The sequence below is a fragment of the Mesocricetus auratus genome, unplaced genomic scaffold (assembly GCF_017639785.1).
Source record: "Mesocricetus auratus isolate SY011 unplaced genomic scaffold, BCM_Maur_2.0 Super-Scaffold_100006, whole genome shotgun sequence".
Lineage (NCBI taxonomy): Eukaryota > Metazoa > Chordata > Mammalia > Rodentia > Cricetidae > Mesocricetus > Mesocricetus auratus.
The window spans coordinates 75954449-75981413 of record NW_024429190.1 but is presented as its reverse complement, the minus strand read 5'-3'; the positions used below and the strand labels follow the sequence as shown (position 1 = coordinate 75981413).

Genomic DNA, 26965 nt, shown 5'->3' with positions numbered 1-26965 from the left:
CACCACTTGTATACACATAGGAATCCTTAAACCCTGTATTTTTATGATCATGTTTTATTCTGATAGATATAAGGATACAAAAGATGGGGAAAGACAGAAGTGTTACTATTTGTCTTAGAGATACCAGTTTCTTTATGTGATGGTGCTTTCAGAAAAAAATATAGAACTGTTTTCCTTTGAAAGAGAAATGATAAGAAGTACTGTTGTGAAATAAGAAACGATGAGAAGTACTGTTGTGAAATGAGGTCACGCCCCTTAGCTGAGATTTAGCTGTGTTGCAGCGATGGGCTTGGGTGGTGATCGTGGGCACTCATTCCTTTTAACGCCCAGTGTCTGGTTCTTTTGCCGTATGCATGCTACTTTGATAGTCAGTTTAAGAAGGAAAGCAAGCTCCTCAGTCTGAAAGGCAACATACAACATCGCAACTGCACAAGCGTTCTCGGTATTGAAAAAGAAACTTGTAGCATGTGAAAATAACTTAGTCTCGTAAAGTTTATTTAAAATTCAGCATGTTTTCTTCCGCTGCCTTGCAGGCAGCATGGTCACCTCTCTGGAAGGCCTGGGCTCTGACAACGTTTTTAGCCTGCATGAAGATAACCATTACAGGATAAGCAAAAGTCTGGTGAAGTCAGCAGAAGGAAGTACTGTGCCCTTGACCAGGGTAAAGTGTCTTGTCTCCATGACAACCCCTCATGACATCAGACTTCATGGCTCCTCTGTTACTCCAGCATTTGTTGAATTTGACACATCCCTTGAAGGCTTTGGGTAAGGAAACTGCAAAGCTGGGCCTTGTTCTGTTGGGCACTTGCTCTCTTGTCCTGAGCCTCTTTGAGATCTTTGTAAATAGACTTGATTTAAACTGCTGGGTTAAAATATGCTGTGATACATTCTATGCTGTATGCTTTCAAGTGACTCCAGTTGTCTGAGCATGCTGTTTCTATGGTTACCTTTCTGAATTATTTATCATATTAGCTGTATTGCTGTAATAGTGGAGTTCATAATTGAGATCCAGGGTTGAGTAAGATTTTGCAAGTGTGACTGTGGATGAAACCATTTTACTGGGTCACACATCTGGCTCCTTCATTCATGGATCCTCTCTGAGTGGCAGAATTGTGTCATCTTAGAAGGAAGCTAAAAGGAAGTGTCTCACCTGGCCCCTTCCAAGGGTTAGCCAACTGCTGGTGTGATAAGTGTGAGGTGTGGATAAGAGATAAACTTCGATGGAAATCTGTGATTCACTTCTGCCATCTTGTCTCCAGTTTATGTAGTAAAACGTATGACTGTACGATTGATAATGTCACTTGTATGACTAATGAGTGACACCAGTGATGTCCGATGATAATTTTAAATATCCTGAGACTGCTACAGTTACAGAAGCAGCAATAAGGACGCTATAGTGAATCTCCAAATCTGTGCCTCAGAGTCTGCACACATATGTCCACTTGCTGAATTATGAGGAATCATTACAAGGAGATTTTTTTTCTGTGATAATGAAATTACTCGAGTGTTTTGATTAAGATTGTATGTTTGTTCTACACATGCAAATTTAACCATAATTTAAGTAATTTAAATTTTGCATCATATTGTTAGAGAGGTTTTAAAGTCCATCATTTGATGTTCTCACATTATTGAAAGGCAGGAAGGGCTCTGGTTGCCCCAGATGTATTTCATACTATCTAATCTCCAGCTGTGGTTACACACTTGTTTTGCATGTCCATTGTGTAAAAATGGACTGGATATCTAACCAGCATGTGTTTTCTTTACTAGCTGCCTTTTTCTGCCCAGCTTGGCTCCCCATAATGCCCCTACCAATAATGCTGTCACAACAGGTCTCACTGATGGGGCCGTGGTGAGTGGCATTGGTTCTGGTAAGTGTCATTCCTTTCTCCCTAGATATTTTTACTAATAGTTCCTATGATTCTATTACTGCCTCATTTAAGAATGTAATTGGGAAGCACAAAGCCCTTTCATTATTTTTCTTTTGTGACTCCAGGTGAACGCTTCTTCCCTCCTCCTTCTGGCCTGAGCTATTCCAGCTGGTTTTGCATCGAACACTTCAGTTCTCCTCCAAATAACCACCCTGTCAGGCTCCTCACTGTTGTGCGACGAGCGAATTCATCCGAGCAGCATTATGTGTGCCTTGCCATAGTTCTGTCTGCAAAAGACCGCTCCTTAATTGTTTCCACAAAGGAGGAGCTACTCCAAAATTATGGTTGGTGTCAGCCTCTTTGCTCTCATTATTCTACAAAGGAAAAGTCTGTCTTAATTAATATTTGTAGGTTCAAAGTGGTGATCCTCATCTAGCTTTCATTAGGCTAGTGTAGAACAGGTTATGTGGATGCTTGCCTATTCACCATTGAATTGTGAGGTGTGTGTGTGTGTGTGTGTGTGTACACAAGTAAAGATATATATATATTTCAGAATTCCATGCATGTATGGTGTGTCTTTTGGTTGTAAGTACATCCCGCCTAAGGTGCTTTCTAAAGTGAATTAGGAAACAACAGAGCCTGAGCCCGAGTGTGTCGCATCTGTAGCACCAGGGCTCAGGATTCTGCAGGGCAGCCGCCTCGTGTTTGCTGTTTGGCTGCAGTGGTGGTGGATTGTGAATGTGCTGAGTAAGTACTTAGCACCTGGGTGCCTTAAGGGCAGCTCTGTGCCCCACCCACAGCAACACCACTGTCACTTCACAGGTCATGCACCTTTGAGGCTTGCATTTTATAACTGTTAATTTCCCCAACATACAGTACCTGATTCTGATGTGCGGTACAACTTCAAACTCAAGGCATCCATGAAGATCGTCCTAAAACATAGAAATCACATCGTAAACATAAACCCCAGACTACCCAGTTATAAAAATTAAAAACAAAAGAATTTTTAATCATCTAGCTTTTGTTCTTTTAACCAAAATAATTCCTTGATTGATGTGGCTGATAATAAATATTAATGGATTATGCATATTAACTTTTTAATTACGAGGTTTCTTAGTATCCTCAGGGTGCCTTACACAGCACTGAGTATCAGTGTAGTTAATTTCAGAACTCTCATCGTCAAGGCTGAGGAAATATTTCTGAAGTAGAAGCTGTCCGTGAGTTTGACGCCAGCATAGCAAACAATAAAGAGTTAAATACAAAACTCATTATTACACTGCATTTGTCCTGGACATTTGGGTGGCCTCTTCCTCATTAAGACCGCTCCTGGTCTGCTGTTGTGGGGGACATTCCAGTCACTGCCTGTTCCCACCTTTTCTCCCAGTTCCCTCTCATCAGTTTCCCTTGCATCTTCCCTTCAAAATTAATGTTCTTCGGTTCAATCTGTTCTTCCCTGGGGGAGGGGGAAATCATGCGTTTTTGTTTACTTAAGGCCACTTTATCCCAGGAACCATGAAATCTTCAAGGAATTCTTATTCTAAAATATAATTTGATATCATACTGAAATATCTATCTTTAACAGAACCAAAGTAAAACTTGGCATTTTGTTTGTAGTTTTTTCATAGAATTGGGACTTGACTTTCAAGCATATTTACATGTCTGCTTTAAATTGTGTGGCTGTGGGTTGTGTTAGCTACTTTGTGCCCCCTTTTAAATGTGGCTTTAGCCCTGTCACTGATATCTACCCCACTACAAATTGTGAGAAAGGGTAGGATGTCTTACAGCTCGGGAAGAATACATGCCCACACATCTCAGGGTCTGGATTTGATCCTACCACCACCACCAACAACAATAAACAAAGCAAAAGACAGTAGGTTAATTTTCAATTAGGTGAACATTAAGATGAAATTGATTTAAACGCCTTGTTTCTCTTTGTTATAGTTGATCAAAATTTATTCTGAACAATTTATTGGGAATGGAGATGGGAAGGACCTGGGAGGAGTTGGGGGTAGGTGTGGGGGGAGAAAGGGAAGGGAGTACTGTTGTATTTAAATTAGTCTCAATTAAAGACGTAAGATAAGAAAAGAAGAAAATTCTCACTGTCCTGTAATCTTACTGTTTCCATATGAGTAACCTGCTGTTTCTTAGCACAGTGTGGCTAGAGCTACTTAATCAGGCAGAAGAGGGTAGAGTTGGGGAGGCTGGCAGAGTTAGGGAAGCTGGTGGAGTTGGGGGAGCTGGCAGGAGAGGATATGTATAGGACCGAGTTCTCCCGGAAGCAAGAGCTTGGAAGAGCATCTGCCACGGAGCTCCTCTTCCCTGCAGCTGCTGTCCTGAGGGCCTGGGTAGGCTGATCACATATCAGCAACAGGTTCGTGGGATGAGCTGCACACCTTCCTCAAGGTTGGATTGTCAAAATAGGCTGGTGTCATATGCAGATTACAGGCAGGGACAGTGCGGGCAAGCGCTCTGACTCTTTCCCTCCTGCCTTAGTTGATGACTTCAGTGAAGAATCCTCGTTCTATGAGATTCTCCCGTGCTGCGCCCGCTTTCGATGCGGAGAGCTGATAGTGGAAGGCCAGTGGCACCATCTGGTTCTGCTGATGAGCAAAGGCATGCTCAAGAACAGCACTGCGGCCCTCTATATCGACGGGCAGCTCGTCAACACTGTAAAGGTAAGCGTTCTTTGTCAGGAGGCACAGCTGCCCTCGAAAGAGCTCCAGAGAGAAGACGATGGGGTATGTGCGTGCATACGTGTGTGCGTGCGTACATGTATCTATGCGGACGCCAGCTGTTGACATTGGTGTTTTCCTGTTTCTCACCACTCTATTTTGAGACCTTAGAGCTCACCGAATAACTGGATTAGTTGTCACAGCACCAGCGATCCTTCCTTCTCCACCTCTCCAATGCACAGCACCGTGTCTGGGTTTCACGTAGGTGCTTGTGCAGCAGGCACTTGGAGCCATCCCCAGCTTTCTTTGTTGGATGACTGGGGATGTAAGCCTTACTTAAGAATGTCATACTCTAGTATTCAGAAGCAATTGGGAGGAAGGAGTAAAGAATCACTTTTCATGAATATGGGTCAAAGTTGAATATTGCTAAACCAAAAATTCAAAATACTCCAAAATCTAAAACTTCCTGAGTGCCAGCATCATTCACAAAATATTTGCAAATTTCAGATTATTTTGAGTTTTACATTTTCTGAGTAGCAAAGTTTGCACAGCTGTTCCTCTGAAGCATTTCTGGTCCAGGCTGTAAGTCGTCCTTTCCATCAGTAGAACTCAACGAGGTTTAAATTGCTTAACTTGTGTGAGACAGTCTCCATCTTACACTGATATCACTTGATATATAACAAAAGCAAAGTGGTCTTTTTGTGAGAAAACAGCAGCTTCTTTGAATTATTTCCTTCTCTCATGGTAGTAGTTTCATTGTGACATTCTGTACTAATAAGATAAATGCTAATGCTTCCATTGCAGTATTCGTTGATTTTGTGTGTGTGTGTGTGTGTATATATGATGACGTTTGAAATAAGTTTCTAGAATCTCTAGTAGGTTGCTTCTTGTTTACATTATTGAAAATAAAAATGTCAACTTTTAGTATTGAGGGGTACGCAACATCATGATACACACACACATGCACACACACATGCACAGATGCACACACTATGAGTGGTCAGGGGCTAGTGTGTGCATGTGGGTCTTCACCAGCATGCTTGCCACAATGCTAGGACCAATCATTCTTTAATGTACATAGAATATTAGATGTGATCTGAAGCTGGCTGATATCATGAGAAAACAAATCAGTGGGAATGTCCTGAAACTGCTTTTACAGTCAGCACCCCAATTCCTCATTTCTTATGCCCTACCTAAATATATATTTATTTTAAATGAGTTGATTGATGACTAAGTTGTCTCATCGGTAAACAAAACCATTTCAGCTCGAAGAATGTCAATCAACCATGCCTATCTTGTGTTGAGATAATAAATGTGCATATAAATTACAGATTTTACTTTTCTAAATATTAAGATACTTTTAATCAGTAATTTTAATTAGAGTCACATCAAAAGTGGTTTTCCATTATAGAACTGTGAACACTATATTTTCAGGGAAAGCATCATTAATTTGATAATTAGACCACAGGCAGTAATCGATAGTATCCCTATATCTAATTGTTGCCATTTCTGTACATAATTCGATGACAGATTTCAAATTGCTTTATTGAGTGCCCAGGGTCAGACTCTAGAATCTTGCCTTTTGTGTTTCTCAACGTGGCCTTGCATATGTGTAGATTTGTGTGGCCTCAAGATAATGGAAATGCATACAGTACAGTAGTTATTCCTGCTTCAAAGGGTTCCCACATCTCACACTCGTGTCTTCCTTATAGCTGCATTATGTCCACAGTACTCCTGGGGGCTCAGGTTCTGCAAATCCTCCGGTACTGAGCACAGTCTACGCCTACATCGGCACTCCACCTGCACAACGACACATCGCTTCATTGGTTTGGCGCCTGGGACCCACTCATTTTCTAGAGGAAGTTTTACCTCCCTCTAGTGTCACTACTATTTATGAACTTGGACCAAATTACGTTGGAAGTTATCAGGCTGTGTGCACACCATGTGAGTAATTTATCCTTGCTTCTTGAAGCTTTATGGCACGTAACTTCTACAATGCAGATTCATGTGTATGTAGGAGTAGGTATATATTTGACTAGGAAAGTGTTTTTTCCACTCATTTCCTTCAGAATAATTTTACTGATCATTCTTGTTGAAAATTCTCTCCTCCACCAGGCAGTGGTGGCACACGCCTTTAATCCCAGCACTCAGGAGGCAGAGGCAGGCTGATCTATGAGTTCGAGGCCATCCTTTGTCTATAGAGTGAGTTCTAGGATAGCTGAGGCCACATAAAGAAATCTTGTCTCAAAGAAAAAAAAAAGAAAAAGAAAAAAGATGCTCTCCTTAGGTTGAGGCTATAGCTCACGGTTTCCAGCATGTCTCCAGTACTACAAATAAAGAGATAGAGCAAACAAAATATAGTATGCCTTCCACAATCACACTGTACTTTTCTGATTAATTATCTACTCACCAATTAATTTTCCTGGTTTACTACAAATAAAGAGATAGAGCAAACAAAATATAGTATGCCTTCCACAATCACACTGTACTTTTCTGATTCATTATCTACTCACCAATTAATTTTCCTGGTTTTCTTCTTGGATTAAAGGTGAGGGGCTTTACCCTGTAAGAGGCCAACCTTAATCCTGTTTTCTTTTTCTTCTATTACAGAAGCAATTTAAATATTTAAATGTTAAAAAAGGAACAAGTGAGTCCAATAAACAAAAATATATTCTCAACACTAAAGCTGTCACTCCTAGTAGTCCATTTTTGAAATTCTTTTTCCCAAAGAAATACAGAATGAAGGAGCTGATATTTAACTACTGACAGTTTATTTGTGGCACCCAGATGAATCACATCTGCCTTCCTCCGTGTTCTGATTCCACTCATGGTCTCAGAGAAGTTACAACAAATAAATTCAAAATGTTAACTAACTTGATGATTGAGTACTTTGTCTGTTTACTCAGCATTGTCTTACAGAGTATCCAGTAGGAGTTAACACTGGAAACTTACCTCGTGCCAAGTTGGTTAATAATGCCCAAAGGGCATTTCCATTCTCTGCTGCTCCTCATGTATATTCATTTATTTCAAAATACTGTGTTATCCCCTACCCATTCTGTAACATTTAGTCTTCCTGCCCACCGCCTGGTTCCTGTTGCTGCTTTCAGCCCCCAAATAACACACAGGAACTATAATAATTATGAAGCTGTTGGCCATTTGCTTGATTTCTTATCAGCTAGCTCTGATTTGATTATTAACCCATAATTACTAATATATATTTTATAAGAACTTATCTTTTTGAGGACGCACTCCTGAGCGCCCATTGCTCCCAGGAGATCACATGGCGAGATCTCCCCTCACTTCAATTCCCAGAATCCTCCTAGACTCCTAGTCCTACCTGTCTTGTTTTCCCGTTGGCCAACAGTGCTTTATTCAAACCAATCAGACACATATTTACAGGCTGACGTCTCCCAATATCTCTTCTTTTCTGTCTAAAATAAAAGAAAGGTTTTAACTTTAACATAGTCAAATTATATATAACAGAACAGTTATCAAGTAAGAACTATAGTTACAATATTTTGTTCATGACATTTAGTAAGATTTAAAGAAAATATTTTATTATCTATCCTATCTGTGTGAGTCTAAAATCTTATATGTAGCTTCAGAGACAGACAGACAAATAGATTAAGCACATAGACTTTAAATAGTAAAATAAAATTCCAAAACGTGTGTCCTTTTCCCCCACCCTACTATGTGTTCTTCCCCACCCTGCCATGTAGTCCTGTACTGAGGGGTGTGAGAGGTGTGGGTGCGAGCACTTGATAAGAAGAGAGCCCAGTCCCACTAAGACACTCATGCATTAGACATGCTGGACACACGCATGCATTAGACTAAGACAACCATGCATTAGACTTGCTGAGAACACTCAAGCATTACACATGCTGGAGACATGCATGCATTAGACTTGCTGAGAACACTCATGATTTAGACATGCTGGAGACACCCGTGCATTAGACTAAGAAACTCATGCATTCGACATAGTGGAGACACTCATGTATTAGACTAAGAAACTCATGCATTCGACATGCTAGAGACACTCATACATTAGACTAAGACACTCATGCATTATACATGCTGGAGACACATGCATTCTTATTCCTTTCTATGTAGAATGAAGTACGTGATGGTTTGTTAGATAACAGTTAACATTCTTTTGCTTCTTTTGCAGTAGGCCTTATAGTCAGGTACTATAAGAGCAAAACAATGTACAAGTGTATGACTGGCAAGACCTTTACCATACTGTGATCAAAGAAACAGACAAGAGCTAAAAAAGTAAAATAACTTTGAAATCTGGCTGTCTTTTCCACTTTAAAAAATATTTACATCCAGCCAGGCAGGGATGACAGTAAGAATAAACACTTTGTTCTGAAGATGTGGAAAACTACTGGCAACTGAAAAGAGTCGTTCTTCTTTTGAAGGTAAAGATGCAAAGTCTGAAGGTGTTATTCCTTCACCTGTGTCACTAGTTGCAGAGGAAAAGGTGTCATTTGGCCTCTATGCACTCTCCGTGTCCTCCCTAACAGTGGCAAGAATTCGGAAAGTCTATAACAAGTTAGACAGCAAAGCTATTGCTAAACAGGTAAGCCAATTGCTCTCCCAGTGAGCCGTGGTGGTTCTCACTGGAAGGATAGTCCAGATGGGCACAATTGAATCAAGAGTCCCTTAGAGGTAAAGACCAGTGTCGTAGATGGAATGCTTTAAAGAGGAAACCAGGGGGCCATGGGTCCACAAATGCAGGTGGGAAGAAAATGGGTTGTTCTCCACAAGTAGCACAATACCTTCATTGTAGACCATTGGGACCATGTTTTACATCAGTTACTGTTGTCACTAACCTGATGGTAATGTGGTAAGCAGCCTTGAGATTGCTATGGTTGGTCTTCTCCTTTCGGGGCAGGTTTGCTGGGTGTAACACTCAGCAGTGACCAGGATTCTCCTTCAGCAGTTGTTGTCATTTCCTGTCCCAGTCATCATTCTCTTGATGACAAGACACTTTCACCAAGGGCAGCTTGCAGCAGGAAAAGGTTCATTTCTTCTTTCAGGTTTCGCTCTATCATTGAATCAGGGCAGGACTCAAGCAGGAAGTGGAGGAATGCTGTCTGTTGTCTCCCTCAGACTCGTGCTTAGCTAGCTTATATATACAGCTCAGGATGGCCTGCCTAGGAATCGTGCCACCTACAGTGGACAAGCCTCCCCTACATCAGCTAGGAGGAAGTTCCCTGCAGACATGGCCACAGGCTAGTCTAACTTGCAGAGTTCTCTACTGGAGGATTTCCTCTCAGATGTTGTGTCAAGTTGACAATTCAGTCAAACACTTTCTTTGTTGTAATGTTTTCTAGCTTCTGATGCAGACCTGAGCATCTGAAGTGACTGTTCTCCATCTGCTTTTTTCTTTTTTAATATTTGATCTCTAGAAATTCAAATGTGATATACCTAGACTTTGAAAACTTGTTCCCTGATCGGTTTCATCGACTCTCTTGAACTATAAATTCCCATCTTTCACTAACTTTCAGTAATTATATTTGCAAATACCTTTCTGCTACATTTTTTTAGTTTTATTCTGGGATTCTAATTAGCATATTTGTTTTTTTTTTCAAATTGCCACCCTCATGTGCCATTTATATTTGGTACATTTTGCTCCTAATTTAGGTCAAACATATTTAAATATTTTGCCTAATTGGGAAAATGAGAATATCTTGCGAGTATCAAAGCTTATGTTGGCCATGAGTGTAGCACACTTCCCTGGCATACATTGAGGCCTGGGTGTGACCCTAGCTCCACAAAAAGTTAAGAAGTTGAACCTTATGACAATAAAGAACACAGTTCCTGGTGTTTCTTTGGTAAGTTATTTAGTTAGCTGGTTAATTTGTGGCTTTCTGAGGCAAATTCTCACTACGTAGCCCACGTTGGTCTTGACATGACGTTCCTCCTTAGCCTCCTAGACACTGAGATTTTTAGGTTGGACTACCAACATAGACTTTCTTTTTTTTTTTAACTGATCTTGTTAAAATTTTAGCAAATAAAATAAAAAAGCTTATCTATATGACTCTGGCTCTATGCCTGAAGAGTCTAGTCTGTGTGTTTGATAATTTCTTTATGTAGTCATATTTCATCTATAATCTTGGAAATTTTATACAAATGAAGCTGTTTGGGTCTAGAATAAAATTGAATTGTCAACAGTATTTGTCTGCAAGGTACTGATTCTTGGATAGCCTCCAAGTCACAGGAGATTCATTCAGGAAGCTTCTCAAGTATCTCTGCTGTCTGTATGTCTGTAACTGCATTTAAAATTACTTTTAGGAAGTTTAAGTACTTGCCCAAGTAAAAGAAGAAAATGTAAAGGATACTCACACTATGTATTCTGCTAGTTAGGGGACAGAAAGGGTTTGTTACCCGTCGTGTAAGTGGTACCGACCTGCCAGGCCACTCTTCTATGACTACATTCTTTCCCCTTCCTGTTCTCCAGTTAGGCATTTCCTCCCATGAGAATGCCACCCCAGTGAAGCTAATCCACAATGCCGCAGGCCATCTCAATGGACCAGCACGCACCATTGGGGCCACGCTCATTGGTTACTTGGGTGAGTAAATTGTCTTTATTGTTTGAAGTTCTTCACTTTCAAATTTGCCTTTCTTTCCCTCATATTCATATAAGAGGAAAAGGAATGCTTTAAGTTCATATTTTGAAGCACTTGACATCACACTTGACCGTTACAGGTAATGTTCCTGCCATGTTGCGAATTAGTCCAAATTGTAATCAAGCTTAAAAATTATGAGCTCTCATGGGCTTGTGTACAGACTGCAAATGGCATGCTGAAACAGGTGTGGAAATCATTAAGCGCTGATTATGTATTCATAGAAATGAGTCAACTTATAAATACAACCTGCTGAGTGTCCAGTTGCTTGTGTGCATGTTTTTAAGGCTGACCCTTTGATATTGGGTAGCCAATCAGAGAGGTCATCTCTGGGGAAGACTGATTCTCCCTTTCTCGGTGGTTGTTAATTGCCTGTCAACCTTCATCAAGGGTTGGGGCCCAATGAGTTTTATATTTCTATCTTCATTAAGATATCAACCTTTATTGTAATTGTTCATGTCTTTAGGCAATCATGTTGTTGAGATTTCATGAACATAGCTTCTCTGTCACTTCTAAGAGATGCATTTTCATAGCAGACTTCCTGGTCTTACATTTTCCCCATCCTCTTCCACTGTGTTCCCTGAGAGATGCAGCAGTTGGGGTTGGGTACCTCATGACCAGTTGACTTGAATTTTGACCATTTGAGGCTTTCCTAATGGTCTCTAACTGCTACTGCTGCAAAAAGAAGCTTTGATGAGGAGTGAGACCTATACTTACCTCTGTGTACAGAGATAAGTGTGTAGACTGTAGTTAGGATTATACTGATTCAGGAAAGTGCACTGGAAGACCCTCCTCTAATGCATGGCCTGACTAGCCATGTGTAGTAGGCTAGGCAGCACTTGTAGAGATAGATTGCCTTGAGGGTTCTTGTACTGGATCATAAGCACCACACCTAGCTAGGATTCTTGGCCCCTTTCCCCCTTAGTAGATTGCATTTCACCTTCAGTCCTATGAAAAATAACCCTAGAGGAGGAGGTTTTGGGTCAGTTCTAACTCAAACCCTCCAAGTGTGTGTGTGGTGTCTTTAGCAATAAGGAGGTATTCCAATAGGTTATATTGTTTTGGGAATCTCTTGAATGGAACCCACTGACCAAAAACTTGAAAGGTTTCCCATGCCTGGTACTAGTTGAGGGTTTGTTAGATATTTTGTGGGAGCAATATTATCACCCAATGTGATATAATTTCATTTGATGTATACCTGTGCATGTAGTCTTATAGGTATCATATGCAAGTTTAGCTAAGTATAAAATAATGACTCCCTATATCTTTGAGATCAGGTGTCTGATCTCAAAACCCTGGGCTCAGGTCATCTTCATCTATCCTTCTTAGTAATAGGGACTACATTTCACAACCGCTTTTGTTTTTAAAGATGTTTTTAATTTTAATTATGTGTACATGCAGAAGGTGAGGTACACATATGTGCAAGTACCCTCAAAGGCCCAACACATTGGATTCCCTGGGACTGGTATTACAGGAGGTTGTGAGCCACCTAACATGAGTGCTGAGAATTGAACTCAGATCCTTTAAAAACATAGACTGCACTCTTAATCACTTAGCCATCTCTCCAGCCTCGGTATTTTAAAAACTTCAGTCCTACAGAGCAGGCAAGTAACATTCACCCAGAACATTAATAAATGCTTCAAATACAGTAGTGTCATTCCTGTACTCCATTCAGTTTCTCCAAGTGTATTCCCAGCAGAAACGAGTACACACTCTTTCTTAGCTACAATGCATTCCTATGACCTCTGTTTCTAGTCTGGCTCTTACCCACTACCGTGTATGGATAACTGACGTTTACTCATTGATGTTACCCATTCTGTATTCTCTTCTCATGCCATTCTGGGAGTATGTAAATTAGCACTTAATGCCTTCTCCCAAATTCTTTCTTTGCAGACTTATTTTTGTGATGAAATGTGTGACTATAAGCAAAGTAGATAATTTGACTTACTTCTTGTTTCCATAGGTAATTTATTTTAATCCTTTTTCTCTGTCTTTTTAATCAGGAGTAAGAACATTTGTCCCTAAGCCTGTTGCCACTACTCTGCAGTACATTGGAGGAGCTGCCGCCATCCTAGGCCTAGTGGCCATGGCCTCGGATGTGGAAGGGTTGTATGCAGCAGTCAAGGCCCTGGTGTGTGTGGTCAAGAGTAACCCACTAGCCAGTAAGGAGATGGAAAGAATCAAGGGCTATCAGGTTTGTAACCAACCGTAAGGCTTTGCCTTCGCTACACGTCACACCAGATCATCTCATTTTCATCATTCATGATTTTTTAACTGCAAGAATGGTATTGTCCAAGGGAACTTGAAAGCCATTGACTTGAATCAAAAGTAATGCATCAAGTGAGGAGAAGTATATGTAGCTTTGTTTAGTTTTGGTTTCTCAGGGTCCCTCCTTCTACTCAGTGTCATTTGTTCTGCAGACTGTGTCGTGTCAGCCAGCTTTGATACGTATGAGGCGCTGGACCATCACTGTCCTGTGGAAAGGTTTCAGGTCTCTGCTCAAGTCTCATATAGATCTCATCACATCATGTTACTTTTGCGTATAACATGGTATCCCTACTTGTGCTGAAATCATCAGAGATATTTGCTACTCCTAATACAACATGAATCCTATGCCTACAGTTACTATATACTGTGGTGGTTAAGGGATAATTACAGGAAATGTCTGGACAGAGTTTTTAAGTAGGATGTTTTTGACCTCTGTTTGACTTAATCTGTGTGTTTAAAAGCCATGGATATAGAAAACTAAACATATTCAGATCTTGGTTTGCTTGCTCAGATGCTCAGATGTCCTTTCTCTTCACACAAAGGAATGAAATGAAATTGGTTCATATTAGCTCCTGCTTGGAGGAGTCGGAGTTGGTGACGCATCAGATCTCTTCCCATTTTCTTTATGGCTCCTTCCCTTCATCTTTCGTCATTCACTCAAGTATGGAAGCCACGCTACAGTGGGCATACAGAGCTGGTCCTGACAGTTCAGGCACAGCTTAAAATATGCATCGTTCTCAGCTGTGTGGTCTGTGGGGCAGAAATAGGACTCAAGTGAAACATTTAAAATAAATGTTTGAGGCAAAGTTGAGTCTCCGCTAGTCAGGTGGTTGTTTTTGTCACTTTGATGAATACCTGAGGAAAACGGCATGAGGGGAGGAATGCTTTCTTTTGGCTCGTGGTAGTGTAGGTTTGGTCCACAATCTGCTTGCTCTGTAACTATGGGCCTATTGTAAAATAGGACACCAGTGTGGGAGTATGTACCTGAGGAGAACTGCTCATCTCATACAGCCAGGAAGCAGGAAGGGACTGTGGACTGTCTCCGGGTACAGCCCCAGTGGCTCATTTCACCCAGTGAGAATCACTGGCCCTAATGCCATTATGTCATGAAGCCATCAAAGAACTTCCCACTGACTAGATCCAGTGTGTGGCGTGAGCCACGTGGTGGTCTACAGCAGGCCTGTTCTGTTGCATTCTTCCAGTTACTGGCAATGCTGCTGAAGAAGAAGCGCTCCCTTCTCAACAGCCACATCCTCCATCTGACGTTTTCCTTGGTGGGGACCGTTGACAGCGGCCACGAGACATCCATCATTCCCAATTCCACTGCGTTCCAGGACCTGCTTTGTGATTTTGAAGTAAGTATGCACCTAACTGTTGTAAGTTGATGAATGTATTTCTTTTTCATTGCCAAGAGAGAGTTAAATTCCTGGAATCCAGTTCCAGAGAGGGGAGAGTGACCAACAAAGGGATCAAGACTATGCTGGGAAAACCCACAGAAACAACTGACCTGAACAAGTGGGAACTCATAGACCCCAGTCTGACAGCTAGGGGACCAACATAGGACCAAACCAGGCCCCCTGCACATGTGTGTCAGCTAGGAGCATTGTGCAGTCTATGGAGCCTCTGGCAGTGGAACCAGAATGTATCTGTAGTACACAATGGACTTCAGGAGCCCATTCCCATGGAGGGAAATTCTCTTAGCCTAGATACAGAGGAGAGGGCCTAGGTTCTGCCCTAAATGACTTGACAGATTTTGATGATCCCTCATAGAAGGCCTCACCCTCACTGGGGAGTGGAAGGGTTTAGGATGGGGGGGTCTGTGGGGGATATGGGAGGATGGGAGGGAGAGGGAACTGGGATTGATATATAAAATAAGATTGTTTCTAATTTAAATAAAATTTATTTTAAAAAACAAGTATAATAAAATAATCACAATAGCATGCAAACATTTTCTTTGACATTTTTCTAGAATCTAAAAGAATGTGGTTTACCTTTGAAGAATATTACACTATGTCCATTTCTTCTTTCCTATCATTTTGGTTTTTTGTGCTTGTTTTCTGTTTTATAATCTCCAAAATACTTCATATTATTTTCGCTTTAAATGATCAGTTATTCTTAAAATGCGTTTTAAAAAATATTTTCATTTGCTCAGGTATATTCACAACTCTTTACCCTTTTTTAAAGATTTTATTTTTATGTAATTGTATATGTGCCTATGAGCAGGGCCCAAGGAGGCTAGAACAGGGTTTCAGGTCCCTGAGCTGTAGTTACAGGCAGTTGTGCACCATCTAATGTGGGTGCTGGGAACCAAAGCCGTGTCCTCTGAAGAGCAACCAGAGTTATATAGTTAATTATATAACTAAAAGATGTTCTGTGTGCTGCACTTGATGTTTTTGTACCTACCTCAAATACACCGTTTTTCATATTCTGTTACAGGTCTGGCTCCATGCACCATATGAACTTCATCTTTCTTTATTTGAACACTTTATTGAACTCCTGACAGAGTCCAGGTATTACTTAATACTCATGTAGTTGGCTGTTCAGTTAGGAAAGAGATGGTCTTGCAATGTATTAATCATCTTTCTCTTACAGTGAGGCCTCCAAGAATGCCAAGTTAATGAGGGAATTTCAGCTAATTCCCAAGCTGCTCCTGACTCTCCGAGACATGTCCTTGTCCCAGCCAACTATTGCTGCTATTAGTAACGTGCTGAGCTTCCTGCTGCAAGGCTTCCCCAGCAGCAACGATCTGCTCAGGTACATTTGTCTGTTTGTCACCAGTGAGGTTGAGGAGAAATGAGCTGAATGGAGTTGATTCCTATGATCCCCATGCTCGTATAACAACTGTGATGTCAGTATCGTGCAAGTAAGGCATGGGAAGGGGTGTGAAAATCAGCCAAAAACATTGGCGGACCTAGACAGAAAGGCTTTCAGTACCCATCCTTACTCCACAAAACCTGTTAATTCTCAGGGTGTATGTCACACACATGCACACAGGCTTCCTCTTTTCTCTTCGTTCTCCGTCACTCAGAAACTGATGAAACTTTATTGTTGAGTGTCTTTGTGATTCGAGCATTGATTGGTTTAGAGTAACTGGAAAGATGGCTCAGTGGGTAAGAGTGCTGACTTTGCAGCTATGATGACCTGAGGTAGCACCCACATAGCAAGCCAGGTATACTGTAACCCCATCCCTCTGGGAGCAGACACAGAAGGTCACTGGGGCTGGCTGCTTGCTCAGCTGTCACACAGGAGCACCAGGCTCAGGTAGAGACCATGCCTCAAATGACTAAAGCAGGTGATGACAAGGTAGGAAAGCCATTGTCATTCTCTGACCTACACACACACACACACACATACACACACACCATGGGTAATAATTTTTTAACACAAGGGAAACTCCTTTATTTATGGGGTCTGCAGAAAGTTGTTTATTTTTTTAACTTTGGCGTTTAAAACTGGAACTTCAAAATTATTTCGCAGATGTTCATTTATCTTAAGTACCTTGTTTATTTAGATTTATCATGCCATATGATCACTTAGATGGATCATTGAATTTTAACTTTTAAGTTTTAACTTTCCTACTTCCTTTGTAAATGAACAAGGGCTCAGAGAACTTAAGCTATTTGTCTCTGGTCATATTGTTAAAAAGTCAGTGTGTATGTGTGTATACATACATATACATATGGTCCTATGTACATGTAGCTAGCCTGCATTTCTAAAGCCCAAGTTCTTCACCCACCGGTCCCAGGGAATGCATACAGATCAGACAGAGCATCTGAACTTAACCAGTCATGCTCTTCAGCTTGTTTGGGCTCAGTGCAGTAAAGAGCTGGTATTTCTGAAAACCTAGATTCTTCTCATACTTTATTGATGTCATTAGGCATGGTCCAAGAAGAAGCAAACTGAGTACCCTTACCTAAAGAGCCATAGAAGTCAAAACAGAAATGCATGTTTATTTCTTTCTCCTTTCTTTGTATTTGGTGTTGTAGGGAAAAGAAAAATGAAACCTTTTTATTTTCTGCTTTATTTAAAGGTTTGGCCAGTTCATTTCTTCTACTTTGCCAACCTTTGCAGTTTGTGAGAAATTTGTGGTTATGGAAATTAATAATGAAGAGAAACCTGATGTGGGTGAGTTGACCAAAGAAAATGATTGGCTAACTACTCTGCCTCATATGACACCAATTAGACTGAATTATGTGTGAAAGTAGTATGTAACACTCCCCTTCATGTAATTTTTTTAGTCTTTTCCTGGTATGTCTATCTTATGTTAGATCTATGCAGTATGCAGAAGTGGAGGGTGGCCTCCAGCATGTGAAAGTATAGGGAAGTTTTCCTGGGTTTAGATTCATGACAGTCCTCTTCTAGTGTGACTCAAATTACTTCATCTTTGAAATTATGTCCATATTCCTAGTGTCAACACTAATAGTCTCTTTGCTGGAGTCTTCAGCAGTCAATGAGAAGTACCTTCTTACCAGCAGATGCTGAGAGACACTCTTCATATTCAGGATTATTGATGTTATTGTCCTGTTACACAATCAAGAAGTCTATTGAATATATGATTCTTACATCTTACAAACATATACGGAAGGAGACTGATAAGAGAAAGTGGTGTCCCCTCAACTTTCAGGGGACACATTGAGAAACTAAAATGCTACAGGACACACGGCCTACTAATGACAGACTCGGGACTAGAGCACACAGCTCCTGTCAATTCCTTATTGCGAGTTCATTTGAAACCACCCTTGTCTTCCTTTGGTGGACAAGAATTCACAGAATTACGATGAGATGGATGGACAGCACTGGCTAATCACACAGCAACCCTGTGCTGTGGTTACTGCCACCTCAGTGTTGGAGGAAAGAAACTGCCACTCACACAGCTTAAGTGAAAGGAAATTACCTAAGATCATGACTGTATCCGAGTCAAGGTAGCCCAAACCAACATAAAGTTTTCACGTTAGTTTTCTATTGAAAATTGTTATTTTTCATACAGTATATTCTGTCCATCATTTCCCCAACACCAGCTACTCTCAGAGCCTCTACACTTCCCCACACATCCAAATCTACACCCTTTCTTTCTGTTTCATTAGAGTACACTCAAACCTCTAAAAAGTACAAGAATAATAATAAGATAAAGTAAAAACAAACCAGAATGGGCAAACAAACAAACAGAATAGAAAGATCCTGAGAAAAAGCATATGAAACATTCAGATGCTGACACACACACATTCACATGCACAGAAAACCCATAAACAAAATCAGAAACCACAATATGTGAGCAAGAGAGCTGTAAGGGAAAAACAAATCCTCAGCAAATCCCCAGACAAAGCATTGTGAGACAAAAACCTCCAAAGACACCATTACCATTGAGTTCGTTTTACATTGGTCATCTACTGCTGGGTATAGGGCCTGCCCTTAAATATGGTTTATTTCCCCTTTGAGACTGTTGGAGAAAACTAATTTTCCTTTGCAATCACTTATGAATTGTAGACAGCTTCTGGGTTAATTTTCTGCGTATGTTGTCCAGTTATAAGAAGTTATTCTTACAGCGCTTAGGTCTGAGATTTGCTTCTGCTAGTACATTAAGCTGCTGGTGCTTGGCACTTGGAAGAGGAGGTCTTAAGTACCCCTTTGTGAACTTAAAGTTTCATAATGAATAAAGCAATGAATTCCCTTTGTGTGTGTGGGGGGGGGGGAGGCAGGTCAGGGTCTCTCACTTCATATCTGTGGGTGGCCTAACCTGTTCATATACCATGGCACCTCTGCCTTCCTGAGTGCTGGAATTAGCCATGTATCACTGTACCCAACTAAATTCACTTTTTTCCCCCTACAATGTAACCCTGAGTGGCCTGGAACTCACTATGCAGATGAGACTGGCCTTGAACTCACAGAGATCTGCCTGCCTCTGTATCTAGAGTGCTAGTTTAAAGATGTGTGCAACTACACCCAGCTAAATCCACATTTTAAAATATAGTCTAAAGTTTAGCATAGTCCGTGGTCCAAGCATGTGGAAGCATACAACCACACTGAGTTCAGGCTGGGCCTCAATGCTATTGGAAATGGAAGTGTGGTGGTGACCAGCCATACTCCTTTCCTGTGGTGCCATATGCCTGGTGCTGTGGACTAATGATGCCCACGGCCTCGGCGTCTGGGACATCCCATCGATAGCCTCTGAGCCTGTCATTCTCGGCCTTTGTCCAGTTCTGTGCTTTTATGTAGACTTTGCCTCTGTCCTGAGCTATCCAATTCTAACTTTGCTTGATATATTGTATTTGTTGAATAAACTAGTGATTCCTATTTTCAAACTTTAAAAAACTAGTCTCAACATAAAACATGGCTCTCATCTCAAAGAGACAAAAAGAAAGTTTATTTTTGAGCCAGTAACGAGAGGCCTAGGTTTAGATTGTCCCAAATAACATGTTTCAACGTAGAATGGCTTCATGAAGTTTTTTTTTAATATATATAGTTACAGAACAAAAGTAAGTTTGCTGGTGGAGACATTGGGTAGCAGCATCTAGCAGAGCAGGAAGACATCTTGGATCAGATCAGATGTCATTTTGATGTTCTCTTCACAGTAGCTGGATAGCACAGAGACATCAGGTCATACCCAGAAGTAGAGAGCAAGCCTAGTCTTTTCTAAGGCCACTGGAGACTGGATCTGCAACATTTCAAGTCTACATAATCAGGAAGTTCATCAAGTGTATCAAATTTTTAACGTGGGCCTCACGTGTTCGGGAGCTTCGGGTCACACTATGGTATTTACCTCCATAGGAAGCAAAGGACCTGCCTGGGAAACTGAGGGTCTGTGGGAATAATTGTTTTAATTCCTACAACCTTACTTATTGCCTTCCTCCTATTGAGGAAGAGAGGAAGATATTAAACTATAAAAGAGGGATAAAGTCTGAAGTCACTACTTTTGATAATGTTGGGGGTATAAATGAACAATTGTCATGGTTCTAAATAGAAATTATCTGATTCGTTTTCTTGACTGCTATAGTGGAAATCACTTGTAAAGAAAATGTGTCCTAAAAGATTTTGTTTTCATCATTTCAAGGAAATGGATTGAGTATTTTATCCTCTATCTCTGGGATATTTAATGTGTTTCTCTCCTTTTAGGAGCAGAAGAGGAGTTTGGAGGTCTTGTGTCTGCTAATCTTATACTTTTGAGGAACAGACTTCTAGACATCTTGCTAAAACTAGTTCATACATCAAAAGAAAAGACAAGCATTAACTTGCAGTAAGTGAGACCTTTTTAGAATTGATAGTCCTATCCAGGTGTGGTGGCACACACCTTTAATCCCAGCACTCGGGAGGCAGAGGCAGTGGGTTTCTGTGAGTTTGAGGACATCTAGGACTGTATATATAGTGATAACCTTTCTCAAAAAATAAAGGAGATCTGACAATCCTTTATGTTGTTAACCCTGGAACTGATGGTATCTCAAAAATGAGGCTCAGAGTTTTCTAATTTGAAATCCAAGTTCCTGAAGCTAATTCCCTTTCTTTGAACCTGTCTGTCTTTGAACAGGGCTTGTGAGGAGCTGGTCAGGACACTGGGTTTTGACTGGATCATGATGTTCATGGAAGAACACTTGCATCCCACCACAGTCACGGCCGCCATGAGGATTCTTGTTGTCCTGCTGAGTAACCAGTCGATCCTCATCAAGTTTAAAGAAGGGCTCAGTGGCGGAGGCTGGCTGGAGCAGACAGATTCTGTGCTGACTAATAAGATAGGAACTGTGCTAGGTACGAGACTTCTGTTCAGGGCTTTAAAATAAGCTACTGTTCTGTCTTTAAATGCTGTATAAGCGTGTGCATACCAGTTTATATCATAGCCATTAGGAGTTGTGAACTTTAGTAACAATAAAAAGAAACAATCTTCCGAATTCAAACTAAAGCCACAGATAGAATTCTAAAGTGTGAAAACCCAGGGAACTGGTTGTGCTTTATTGTTACATGCAACCTTCTTTGACCTTGAACTCAATAATTAGCAAGTTGCAGTAGAATCGGCTAATAGGAAGGATAGTGTCCATGCCATGCTCACTGTGTCAGTCACTACACTGGCCATGTAATAGCTTGTTTGGTTTGCACAGTGACTGGCTGTTGTGGAAATGTATCACCCGTACCACACAGACTTAAAAGGCAAAAACCTAGGGCTGACATCAATCACACAGTCGCAAGGTATCAGATATAAGCCCTATTGACTCAGACATGCATGGAAGGATCTGAGTTGCGTGATCACTGTGATTCAGAAGTGTGAGATGATGTATACAAGAGCGTGGTCAATTGCTATACAATTTTTTCTACATTAGAGCATATTTTAGACAATGGACTGGTTAGGGTACATATATTTAGAAGCAACCTAGACATAAATTAGTCTCTTATTTTGTTAAATTTTGTTAATTGTTCTTCGTCTTTGGACAAAACTGGGAAAATGTGAATCTCCATTTGTAATTTTAATAGGAACGAAGATTTCTATTGAAATCTTGGCTAATATTCACTCTATACTGAGCTCTCTACTAGAAATGGGGTGGCAAAGGACTGTGCTTGGGTTGTATCTAGAAACTCATGTATAACCGAGGATTCCTGTAGAGACAGAACTAATAGATGCATGCATGTTCTCCTGGCTGTCTCCTGGCAAAGTTTCAGAGGATGATGAGTAACCCACTCAGCTCGTGGAAACCATAGCCGCTGTGGGCGTAGATCTGCCTTCTTCTCGCCTGGGTATCTTCTGACACAGCATAGATTGTATTGTGAGAGGAAGACATCTTTTCTTCAGTTAGTCTTGAATCTGAATCCATATATAACTTAAGGTTAAGTGTATGGTGATTTTCTTTTAGGGTAAGTGAAGTGTATTAATTATATTTTACCAAGTATATTTTAAAATGTAGCATCTTCTATTTGACTACTCAGTTTCACTAAATTCTTTTGGAAACATGAGCAGGGACATGAGAGCTCTTTTGAAGTCCCTCTTGCAATGACTAGCGCTTGTTTCTCTGTAGACTTTACATGGTTGTCCCGGCTCTCTGTCAGCCCTGTATCCAACTGGGCAGATGTGAAGTGAAGCTGGACCAAAAATGGGGTCAGCCACTGGCAGCTAGCTGGCTTCACTTGTGTGAGCGCAGGCCCAGGTGTCACAACCACAGTGTTGCTGCTTTCTTTGTTAATGTGGCACCAGGACATTTCCTAACTCTCCCTCACTCTTTTTCTCTTAGGATTCAACGTGGGCAGGAGTGCCGGTGGGAGATCGTCGGTCAGGGAGATTAACCGGGAGGCCTGCCATTTCCCCGGCTTTCTGGTTCTCCAGTCTTTCCTTCCTAAGCACACAAATGTCCCTGCCCTCTATTTCCTGCTCATGGCCTTGTTTCTGCAACAGCCTGTGAGTGAGCTGCCTGAGAACCTGCAGGTCAGTGTGCCTGTCACCAGCAGCCGATGTAAGCAGGGCTGCAAGGTAGGAATTACCTAGTAAGGTGTCATGTAAGACCTATACACTCTTTAATTCTGACATTTGAAGTTTAGTTTGGGATTTAAAAACCCTGGAAATTTGCTAGGTAATTTTCCCAAAAAGACATCCTCTGTCACTGTTATACTTTTTTTTCTTTCTGGCTGTTCTGTACAGTTATCTGTGCATGAGGGCTTCAGGTGACGTTAATGATGATTTAAAGGATTGTTTGGAATAATCCATCTTTACCTAGAAATATGATTTCATTACAGATAATTATAAGTGATGGGAGGGCCTGGGGAGATGGCTTGAGTCTGTGATCCCCAGCACCCGAGTTAGAAACCACCATGACTGCACATCCTTGTGACCCTAGCCCTTAAGTAGGGGGGATGGGTAACCCCGGAGCTCATTGACCCTCTCTAGCCAGATTAATAAGATTCAGGTTCAATGAGGAGACTTTGTGTCAAAACATAAAAATTAAAGATAGAGAGTAACCAAGGAGAGATACCAGACATCAATCTGTGGTTCCATAAATACTTACTTTAGCCTTGAAATCCAGCTTTGGTTATTTGACCAAATCTTTTCATGAAATTTCTTAAGTGGTAAAGATTTATGCTTAGTAGAATTTGGTTTCCCCCTCCTTTTGAGTCACGTGTCACTATACTCATGAGTGTTATGAAAAATTGCTCTCAGTAAATCTCATCATCCACTTATTTTGTCAAATCTTACTCATAAGTAACATAAGTTTGAATCATTGCTGAGTCTGGGGAGTGAGTTCATTGTGATCTTGTAAACATCTTAAGACATTTATCATTTTTTCTTTTTGTTAATTACCAGGTGGGGGTTGGGACCATATTTTGTCTAGAAAAAAGGAACAGAGTGATGTTGAATGTGTCAGGATGGAACCAGATGAAACTACATATAATATTTTCCAAGTTTTGATGTATAGAATGGAAAGTTACTAGTGATCTGTTGGTCAATACTCAGTTAAAATAAAGTTTCAAAGAAAGTTTAGAGTATTAGAATTTCTAAGGCTTACCTAGGGGAAGAAATGACTGGTGGCTGACTGTTGCTCATTTCATCTGCAGTTTGACTTGGATTCCATCTGGACGTTTATCTTTGGAGTCCCCGCCTCCAGTGGAACAGTGGTCTCTTCCATCCACAATGTGTGTACAGAATCTGCGTTCTTACTGCTGGGGATGCTGCGAAGCATGCTGAATTCAGTGAGTTCCAGAGGGTCAGAGGGCTGGTTCTCACACACAGCCCATGTGTGATGCTGGCTCCCACATCCCGTGTGAAATGCTGGTTCTATCGCACAGCCTGTGTGCGATGCTGACTCCCAGCCCATGCACATTGCTAGCTCCCTTACAGAGAAAGCTTGTTATTTACTGTAGCTGTCTGTTTCCCTATGGCTCTAGGACTCACCCTATTTTCTTGCCTCTACTGTAAGGGCAGACAGTGTAGTTAAGACCACAGATTAGAGGCTAGTGGTGTGGCCCAGTGATAGACTATTTGCCTGCCAACTGTGAGGAGGGGTTTGATCCCCAGAACTTCGAGAGACTGGAAACCACAGACTCTAGAAACAAGGATCCCACTCCTGATATTCCAGATGTGCTAACTTATGTCTGCTGCTGTTTCCTAAATTTAAACATCTGGTGATAACAGAGTGTACCCCATAGGGTTCTTGTGAGGATTTCATGAAGTAATATATACACAAAATACTTAAAAGGGTATATAAGTATCAACTAATTATCAGCATAAGGTACATTGTAATAGATACACATATATAATCATATATGTATATGATATGATTACACATTGAGATTCTAAAGTGATTCATTTGGATGTTAAAACATTAACAGAACAAATTTTCTTTTATATTTATTCTGGTCTATTCAACTTAGAGAAGAATAGCAATTAGAAGAATGATGATGAAATCTGCTCCTGTCTGTCTTACAGGCAAAGTGTGAATGGTGATGTAGTTCATTTGCACAACTTAGAATTGTGTGTTACCTAGACTCCTTGACTTATATGTGTCTGACGGTTCTCATCTCAGAACAAAACACTGCATGAAATGCATTACCTTGGGATGCCTTGGAGTTTTCCTTTCATGCTGTTCCATAAACAAACGTAAAATTCTGTGTTAAGGAAGAAGCCAGTCTCAGGGCAGGTCTCAGGAAATACATATTTTTCAAATGCTTGTATGCACATTTCCTTTACTGGCCAGCGTATGTTTGTCGTCTGGTGCTTCCATGTATTATACTGTGCTGCAGTAGTAGGCTCATAGGGAGAAAATGACTTCTGCATCTTTGTCTTACTCCCGACTTTCTAACAGGATGCTCAGGGATGGTGAAGGCCAACAGCTACTGTGATGCAAGCCGTATTCATGTTGACAACAACTGTTCTTAGCTGAGCTGTGGGAGGGCTGGCTGACAGGTCCTTCTGGATATGAGATTTGTTTACATGTTTGCAGATACATCTTTGCTCATGTATGATTTATAAGGCTTGGATCATCGATATGTACAGTGTGAGAAGAGTAATAAATAGTGAGTCCCCCCACTCTTTAATTTGAGACAAGATCTCATGTAGCCCAGGTTAACCTTAAGCTTTCTGTGTAGCTGAGGATGATCTTTCTCCCTCTACTTCTCAAGACCCAAGCTTGCAGATGTTGGCACCAAGCCCGCTGAAGGACCTTTAGAAGTACCAGTCTCTAACACGGTTGTTCTTGTCTGTCCTGTGTTAGCCATGGCAATCAGAAGAAGAGGGGTCGTGGCTCCGAGAGTACCCAGTGACCCTGATGCAGTTTTTCAGATACTTGTATCACAACGTCCCAGACCTTGCCTCCATGTGGATGAGCCCTGATTTCCTGTGTGCCTTAGCAGCCACCGTCTTTCCCTTCAACATCCGCCCTTACTCCGAGATGGTAAGCAAGTGGGGGTGGGGGGTGGGGCATGGTCAGGCTGGAATCTGTCAGCTCTAGAGAAAAGCAGATGTTCAATCTCCTCAACTGCTGACCTCCCGACCAGCTCACCTGTTTGTCACCTTTTCTACCATGGCTCTGTCACTGTCTACTGTCAACCTCCCCACATAGCCCTCCTGCTTTTCCCAAACTGTGCTCGTGTGAGTCCATTGCCGGGCCCCTAGCCAAGCAGCTACTGTTGCATGTCTTTCTGTGAGCTATAGCTGTGTGCTTGGAAATTGCTCTTTGTAGGTAACAGGACTCGAGCCAAACAAAAGTGTTTCCTTTTTTATTTTAGACAGTAGATGTTTGCTGGATTCAATTTTTAACAAGTGATTTAGAGAGTTAAAATTGTGTTAAAATAGAGTGAAAATTGTGATTCTTCTGCCCAACTTTCCTTCCTTTTTATTTTGTACTAACTTAACATGAAAATATTAGTCTATAATCAGACATTGTACAAATACTTCTGTCCTTTCAAATAAGCCCAAAGAGATAGTTCATAATTCTTGTTCCTATCATGTATTGCAGGGGTCTGAAGTCAACTTCCTTCTTCATACTAGTTTTTCTCATTATATAAATGTGAAGTGTTCATTCCAGGCTTGTAGAGAGAGAAGACTGGGATGACCAGTAACCTTAACACTCTGGCTGCATTAATGTTTTAGAGTTCTTAGTTTGGTTTAAATAGTGTGTGTGTGTGTGTGTGTGTGTGTGTGTGTGTGTGTGTGTGTGTGTGTGTGTCTGTGTGTCTGTGTGTGTTAATGTATACGCATATGTGAACTTGTAACATTTCCCTACCATCTCCTTCCAACATCTGGGATTTGTCTACAGCACTTTTTCTCTGGCTTGGCTGCAACTTGTTGCTATTTTGTTTATTTGGATTTTGTTCACCTGCAAAATAAAAAAATAAAAAGATCAGCGTGAGGATCGCCATTATAGATTCTTCTCTGACCTGTCACATTTGGATTTTCAGTAGATTGCTTCAGATCTGCAAGTGCAGTTATCCCTGTGTTATCACATTTATCTGAAGTGTTTATGCCCTCACGAAGCAGACACATCTCTAATGGTCTGTCAGAAGTGTTGAGTAGCATGGCATTGTGCCAGATTACTGCCTTGAAAGCCAAGATAGAAGAGTCTGG

The 26965-nt window shown here is 41.0% G+C and overlaps 1 protein-coding gene across 5 annotated transcripts in view; it reads left to right on the top strand.

The window, feature by feature from the left end:
* Positions 1-26965, top strand: part of Wdfy3 (WD repeat and FYVE domain containing 3) — a 225667-nt gene that overhangs the window by 140737 nt on the left and 57965 nt on the right. For 4 of the 5 annotated variants that reach the window (XM_040747524.1, XM_040747527.1, XM_040747526.1 and 1 more), the window contains 17 exons: positions 534-765; positions 1768-1868; positions 1994-2212; positions 4362-4543; positions 6253-6484; positions 8959-9119; positions 11004-11115; positions 13173-13363; positions 14640-14792; positions 15874-15947; positions 16030-16191; positions 17468-17562; positions 20548-20668; positions 20957-21174; positions 22644-22879; positions 23959-24093; positions 25614-25793. In XM_040747524.1, the coding sequence (XP_040603458.1) occupies positions 534-765; positions 1768-1868; positions 1994-2212; positions 4362-4543; positions 6253-6484; positions 8959-9119; positions 11004-11115; positions 13173-13363; positions 14640-14792; positions 15874-15947; positions 16030-16191; positions 17468-17562; positions 20548-20668; positions 20957-21174; positions 22644-22879; positions 23959-24093; positions 25614-25793 (2804 nt within the window). The remainder of the gene's footprint in view (positions 1-533; positions 766-1767; positions 1869-1993; positions 2213-4361; positions 4544-6252; positions 6485-8958; positions 9120-11003; positions 11116-13172; positions 13364-14639; positions 14793-15873; positions 15948-16029; positions 16192-17467; positions 17563-20547; positions 20669-20956; positions 21175-22643; positions 22880-23958; positions 24094-25613; positions 25794-26965) is intronic. The other variant, XM_040747525.1, reaches the window with a different exon arrangement.